General features: G+C 30.2%; 1 protein-coding gene across 1 annotated transcript; it reads left to right on the top strand.

Annotated features, from left to right (window-relative positions):
• Positions 1-1,005: 1,005 nt before the first annotated feature.
• Positions 1,006-3,562, top strand: LOC115970881 (tetraspanin-19-like). Its single transcript, XM_031090502.1, has 5 exons — positions 1,006-1,373; positions 1,727-1,826; positions 2,103-2,183; positions 2,273-2,377; positions 3,081-3,562. Exons 1-5 carry the CDS (start codon positions 1,210-1,212, stop codon positions 3,333-3,335), a joined length of 705 nt encoding a protein of 234 aa, XP_030946362.1. The 5' UTR covers positions 1,006-1,209; the 3' UTR covers positions 3,336-3,562.
• The last annotated feature ends 4,192 nt before the right edge of the window (positions 3,563-7,754 follow it).

Genomic DNA, 7,754 nt, shown 5'->3' with positions numbered 1-7,754 from the left:
AAGTATTACCAAGCAAAAGAATAAAATAAATTTGAACACGATTTTTTGCTTGATTTTAATTTAACACTCCCTCCACCACCACCACCCCCACCCCCAAACAAAAAAAAGGGTTCTCCCAAGATGTTGGAGAGGATTTCATTTTTCCTTCTTGTCTACCGTTTGGATACAGCTGAAAACTGAAAATTAAAAAATACTGTAGCAAAATAATTTTTAAATGTGTAAATAGTACCGTGAGATCCATTTTTAATGAAAAAGTTACTGAAAAGTGAAATTTGTGGGTCTATGAACAGTACATGATGTGCACTGATTGGCTGAAAAAAGTTTGAAAAGTCCAACTTTGTGGCTACTGTTAATTGAACAGTGCATGAATAGTAGTGCATGAATAGTAGCCGCAAGTTTCAAAAACGTGTGAAAAAAAAAAAAAAAAATTTTGGAAGAACACAGATGCAAACAGTTCAGCCGAATCCAAACGTAGCCTAAACCACACAAAATTTAAAGATTTTCCAATTGAGAGACAAGGACATGCATGATAGCAATGAACTTAAAACGACCCACCTTAAATTATTGCACATTGCACAAGCTGTTGCTATTGCTACCATTACGTTTCACGTGGCTAGTTGGCATCGGCATTAACATTAAACAAAAGTAGGCTAATGTAGCAAACATACGTCTTTCCATTTTTTATTTCATGAATCAATCAAAACTTAGAAATATATAAGAGTACAAGAACTGCATGCATTGGACTATAAGAGCCAAAATTAAAAATCATAACCATAATCATAATCATCTTAATAGAATGCTTCTAGATTTTGGTAACCCAGATTGTTTGGTCTATTTTTTTAATGAAAAAAACAGTGTTATCCAAAAAGTTAAGCTGCCATAAATGAAAACACATGGAGCTAATATTGCCTCATTAGCTATGTTTTGAATGTTACTAAATAAAAAAAAGAGAAAAAAAAAAAAAAAAGGGCTATGTTTTGAATGGTAGGTGGGCATATGTATAGTCACTCCTCAGTTCCTACTCCCCCGTCTGTCTCTAACACAAACACCTGTGGCAGATGGTAAAAAAACACACACCTATCTCAACCAAACACCTAAGCAAACTGTGGAAAATTTTTTGCTCAAAAGAGACGTTAAGAGTTACTTAAGCTAGCTGCAGACTCATTTGAAATGGGAGGAAACTGAGAGTTAAAGACTGTGTTGAAGAACATGGCAAGGTGTAGAAGGTGCTGCTTGCATAACTCAATCAGAGCAGTGAATCTGATAGTGAATATTTGTGGGGTTGGAATGATCATATACTCACTTTGGTTGCTCAAGAAGTGGCAAGATGGGGTTGCTTACCTGCCCTCTGTTTCTTTGCTACCTAGACCCTGGTAAATTTTCCTTCTCTACTCCTTAAAAAAACAGTTTCTCTGCAAAACTTAAAGCCTGAATTGGTTCAAAGTTCTTTTTCTTTTTAAAAAGTAAAGTAAATAGAGCAGAAAAATTTTATTTGTTCAAAAGAACATAACCAATTCAAGCACAATTACGGTTCCAATTTAATTTGTAAAGAGTGCTCCTCAATGACATTCAACTTTTATGATAACTTAATCATAAGTATTGGAATTTTCCTTCGCAAATATATGTCTGGCTCTTATTTCCTTTCATATTGTTCTTGCAAATTTGCATATCTTTGTAATTTTTACTGCATATCTAAGAAAAAAAATATTTTTTTTTCCTTTATCAGGTTTATATACACATGTTTAGGCGTGGGAATTGCTGTCTGCCTGAGCACTCTCGCTGGTTGTATGGTTGCTAATTGTATTAGCAATTATACACTTTGCATAGTATCCTCTTTAATTTTCTTGTAACTTAAAGCATGGCACTCTTTTAGGCAATTTAGTCTTTTTTTCGCCTGGCTTTTTAGTCTTTAGGCTTCATTTCTTACTATAAAAATAATTTCCTTAAGGACTTTTGTCTTGGGAGGAGAGCTTGAGGTTAAAACCTGTTTCATTGGGAATAATTTCATGATAAGCCTCATTTTCCGTAATTCTATTGCAAAATTTTCTTCAAATTTTTTGTGCATCTTATGATTTATTCAGGCATCCTTGACTAGTTTTCAGTACATTGTCTCCATCTGCTCGCTTCTTTTCCTAGAAGTTGCTGTGCTTGTCACCATTTTCTTCAAGATGGACTGGGCAGAAGTATGCTTTCTTATAATTATTGTCTTAAACTTCTGATGCAGCTATATGTTCTCATGTTATACTTGTCCACATTCCTTCTCTTGGGACAGGAACTTGCCAAGTACATCGACGAGAACCATACAGAGTTCAAGACTTTTGTGTTCTTCCATATAAGGATGTGCCGCTCGATTCTAATCATGATTTTGGTACCACAGGTATTTGAATCTTCATCTAAGATTTTGAACTTAAAATAATATTATCACACCTTCAGCATTGCAGAAACATATTGTCTTCTATGATTGTGATTGTATAACATCAACAAAATTGGCTATATCAATATAGCTAGAAAAACAACTATGGTGGTTGATGTTCTTGTCTCCATGCTGGACGAAAACAATGATAACAATTTATCTGATTTCTAAGAAAATCCAACGTAGAAAGATTGACATTGCAGCATACAGTATAATTTAAAATTTTCTGATTACTTTGCACCCACATAAAGTGAATTTTTTGCTTGAAAATCATTTGAATGCTATAAAATGGACCCTTTTTTTGTACATCTTGGTTTTTTTGGTACTGCCTGTGGATCTCATTTTGTTAATTTTGTTTAGTCTTGACAAGAAACACTTTATTGTCCTACATAAATTTATTTTTTGGGGTATTTTAATTGAAGGATTTCTTTATATAATAATATTAGGGGTATGGTTTTGGTTTCCATTATTGTCTTGGATTACTTTCTAGGCAAGATTTTCATAGCAGAAATAATTTCTTATTGTTTTCTGGCATCTTGGTACTTGCAACTTACAATGTAGTTTTTGGGAAATTAGTCAATTACTCTGAACAGAATCAGTGTTTTAGCCACAAATTGGTTGTTCTCTCTTGAAAATAAAACTGACACTTGTAGTACCTATTTTGCAGCTGTGTGTTATTGTGCTGGCCATTATTCTTTGGGCTATAGGCACTGAGCCAAGGACTCAAGGTGGCTATTTGAATATATCTGATTTTAACCATTCCTTTCTTGTAACACCTAACTCGCCTTCTGTACTCAGTGTCTCAATACCAGTATGTCCAAAATGTGAAGTTTTCTACAGAGCAAATCCACGCCAAAGTTTTTTATCATATGTTAAAGGCCTTCTTAGAATGCAATTTCAAGGAAGGACCATTGATAGTTAATAGATTGTCATTGTCACTGTAATTGTAAATACCTTATTTCTTCTGGTGGGTACAGTATGTGTGGAAGTACACAGGTACCTCTCTGCTTCTTTTGTGCAATTCAATGAGGAATTTGGGAGTTACATACAATTTTTAGCATGACTTTCTAATTCTATAATATGACACCTAATGTTTTGAGAGAACACCTAATGTATACTGTATACTTTAAACATTGTGTTGTCTTAGAAGTCATGCGGGGGAGTCAGCACTCAGCATACTAAGTTTGAAAATGTGCATACCTATTTGAATTTATACCCTCTCTCTCTCTCTCTCTTATAGAATTTGGCTTTGTTTAGTATAACTTTTTTTCCGTTTTAAAAAATTAATTAAATGAGATTAGGGTGTTGGGGGAAGTTTTTGGCTACTTTTTACTTTATACTTAGTTTGGTTCGACATGAAATATTTTCAGATGAATCGTTTTTGGTGTTTGATTGTGACTTTAAAAAAGAACCATAAAACATATTATATTGTTCGATTCTTATGAAAAATAATCAATTTATCGTAATCTCAAATAATTATATCAACAAAATTTCATTTAAGAAAACCTACCCCATATGGGATTTTTTTTTCCTGCTATTGGGAATCACAAATGGGAAAACAAACCCCAAATTCAGAACAAACAAATAAAATTAACTGGAAAATTGAATAGTTTGAGAAAAAAAATGTTTTGTTTGAGAAAAAGTTAATAGTCAATCAACAATCGATCTATGGATAGAGAAAGGGGTAGAGAGAAAGAAAAGTTATTATTTATATTTTTTTGTTATGTAAATTCATTTGTAATAATATGTTGAATATGTAATGATGTAAAAGTGTGTTTCACTCTAATAGTCTACTAGGCTTGTTTTTCATTTTACTCAATATCATAAAACAGGGAAAGTATTTTCTAAAACATGTGTATTTCCAAAACAAACAGATAGTTGGATACAAAACTTATTAATCTTTTTAGAAGTTGAAATATGACATGATGTCGTAAGATATAATATTTTATATAAAAAATCATATGATTAATTGGTTTATTGGCCAATTTGTAGGGTTGTAAACAAGCTAACTGATCCAAGTAGTTAAAAGTTCAAATTATTCATTTAGTTATATTTCAAATATGAATTGAATTCGAGTTTATCACCAAATGTAATTATATATATATATATATAGTAAACACTAGGTCTAAATTAGTTTACCCATACAAATAAGTTAATACTTAAGAATCAAATTATAGTTGAAATTATATTTGAGTGAATTAAATATATGAATAAAATTACACTCAACAACCTTTCATTATTAAGAATTATATTTGAACTATCGCGCACCCTTGGTATGGTGGTCACTCCACAAGTATAAATGCTTGTGGGATGTGGGGGGTAAGGATCAAGATTCAAGTCTCTAAAAGGGAGTTTCACACACATATACACTTAGATTAGACTAAAGTAGAAATTATATCTTGTAAAAAAAAAAAAAAAAGGAATTATATATGATTTTACTACAAAATTGACTATTTATATTATCAATAAGTAATAAATAATAATTTAATATCTTAAGTCCAAACTTATACAATTCAATCCTCAACCTATATAAGTATATTTATTAGCTCAATTAGCATTTCTTAGTGATCTAACATCTAGGACTCAAATCTCACTTTCTCATTGTAATTTGTAACTATCAAATTATTTTCTATATTTTAAATGTTTCATATATGTAAACATATAATCTAATATATACTTTAGTTAAGTCTTATACAGGCAAAATAGGTGAATACTCTTAATTTTAAAATTATGTAACAAAATACTCCTCTTTCCAAGGTATTTAGCAAAATGCCCATGTTTTTGGAACTTGGTATTAATAAAATCAAGTTATAAGCAGAACTTGACATTATATATTCTGCCACTTAAATGTTTTTGAAAAATTAAGTGAAACTCAATATTGCTATTATCGAATTTTATTTAAAAATACACATAGAACGCGATTTTGAAGAGATCGAGTTTTACACATAACTCAATTTTGATAAAATTGAGTTCTAAAATAAGAACATTTTGCTAAATACTTTAGATAGATAGATATTTTGCTATATAATTTTAAAATTAAGAGTACTTAGTACTCACCTATTTTGCTCATCTTATACTCATAAATTTGTTCATGACTATATTACTTTGTTTAAATTTGATTTATTTAATATTTTAAATTAAACTTAATAATTGATTTATTGAATAAACATTTTTTTAGTGGATTTAATAAACATAAATAAACAAATATTAGTCTCTAGTTGAAAGTTTTAAAGAAACAATATGAGCCCATTGCAGGCACATTGTTTAACACAAAGTTTACAACCCTGGTTAAAATTTAACACATAAAATTTATAGACACATATATACAAATACTACTCACGAGATTTTTTTTTTTTTTTAGTGGATTGAATAAACACATATAAACAACTATTTTCGAGATATATTTATAAAAAATTTAAAACTCCCTACATTTCCATCCCTGACTAAATTATTATTAATTTTTTTTATTTCTTACTGTTTTTCCTCATAATTTTTAACTAGAAATTAATCATTCCTCATGACTGATGGACCATAGCGATACAAAATATTAGCCTCTGAAAATACATCATTGAACGATGTGCCTTTGCTAATGCTCACAAGTGTTTTTTCTTGACGTTTTTTTCAATTGTTGCATTCTGAAACGTCAGAAAGCTGCCACAACATCGACTTACGTGCCCCCAAGACTAGAAAGCAAGCGCCACGTGTCCGAGCCTCGCCTTATCCTTTGATCCCATTAAAAATCTACATCATTGGATAACAGCTTCTGACCAAATCTGATCTGAATCTTCTATTTATTTATTTATTTATTTTGGTTAAATTATTTATTTGGTGAAAAATATTAATAAGTGTTTGTAGGGTACTGATTAAGAATCCAGTTAAAGAAAATTCTTATGAAAAAAGAAAAAAAATAATTAATATTTTGATAATTTTTTTTATTTTCTATAAAAATGATGTCAAAACTTTTATAAAATAAATTGCTAAGCATGACATGTTGAGTGTTTGTCAAGAGACGTCATTCATGACACAGTCATGAGACGTCGTTCTTTCATTATGTATCAACTTCATATAAAAGATTACCTTATAAGATATTTTTTCAAATTAAAAGTTTTGTACTTCAAATAAAATATTTTAGTATTTTTAATACAGACATTTAAGGGTTTAAAATTACTCATTTCAATTATTAATGTGTCAACAAATGGTATTGTGAAACCCAAATGGTAGATTCTCAAAAAAAGAAAAAAAAAAAAAAAAAACCCAAACGGTTAAACCTCAATGGTCTAATTGATTTTTTTTTAATACTAGAGTACATGTAAATTGTACAAAAAGTAGTCAAGTAAATTTCTTTTTTAGAAAAGAGTCAAGTAAAATTTGAGGATAGAAATTCTGTTTATTTGTACTAAGTTAAGTATTAATAATGATTAATTATCCTATTTAAATTCAAATAAATGATTATAATGATGTCCAAAATATATTAATGTTATACAATAGTATCATATAAGGACAATTAAATCCCAAAAAAAAAAAAAAAAATCAAAGTAGTGATGCATTTGATAAACTATACTTAAATTTTATCTCGTGAGTAAAACAACTTTAATGTAGTGAATGGCTGCACATTATTGTCAACAAATTCTGTCATTTTTTTTTTCCCTAATACATTTTTTTTTTTTTTTTTTTTTTTTTTTTTTTTTTTTTTTTATATACCTTGTGAGTAAAAACAACTTTAATGTAGTAAATGACTGCGGTAGGGTTAAGGGTCCAAATTATATATTGGGACTTGGGCATTGACTGAGGACATGAATAATTCGAGGATGAGTGAATGGTAATGAATGGTTCAAATTCAGGATTCAATGAGCGAAATATAGATAGGAGGATAGTCCGAGAAGGAATATCTCCTCGGATATGATAAATTCGTCTCAAATACGTATTCCAACAATTACGATGACCTTCTAGGAAGCTCCAGTGATAAAGATGTGTCTCATGAACATACGAGAAAGAAGGACATCTAAAAATATCTAAGGGAAAGCTGCTAACTCCGCATTAAATGCACTGCAGTTACTTTTTTTGTCGCATTTATGTGAAGAAGACTTTTAAACAGTACTGCCTTGGCCACCACAACTCACAAAAAGCCAAAGAGGGTGTCCGATGGGACAGGTACTTAAGTAAGGGCTCAAATAATCAACAAGTGTAGGATTAAGATGGTCCAAAGGAAGCTATATAATGTGAGAGACCCTTCATGAGAAGAGGATCGAAAAATTCATCAGAGAAAGTACTGTAGCTATCTAAATTGTATTTGTACCCAATTGTGATCAATTTATACAAGTGTGATCTCCTCGAACTAAAA

Source organism: Quercus lobata, chromosome 12 (genome assembly GCF_001633185.2).
Source record: "Quercus lobata isolate SW786 chromosome 12, ValleyOak3.0 Primary Assembly, whole genome shotgun sequence".
Taxonomy (NCBI): Eukaryota; Viridiplantae; Streptophyta; class Magnoliopsida; order Fagales; family Fagaceae; genus Quercus; species Quercus lobata.
Note: the sequence above shows the minus strand (reverse complement) of the source record. Positions and strands in the feature narration are given on the sequence as shown.

Excerpts from the sequence above, each read along its gene's own strand:
- LOC115970881 (XM_031090502.1), top strand. The coding sequence starts at position 1,210 with ATGGCAAGGTGTAGAAGGTGCTGCTTGCATAACTCAATCAGAGCAGTG. Across the intron at positions 1,374-1,726 it reads TCTTTGCTACCTAGACCCTG|GTTTATATACACATGTTTAG; the intron begins GTAAATTTTCCT and ends TTCCTTTATCAG. Across the intron at positions 2,184-2,272 it reads TCAAGATGGACTGGGCAGAA|GAACTTGCCAAGTACATCGA; the intron begins GTATGCTTTCTT and ends CTCTTGGGACAG.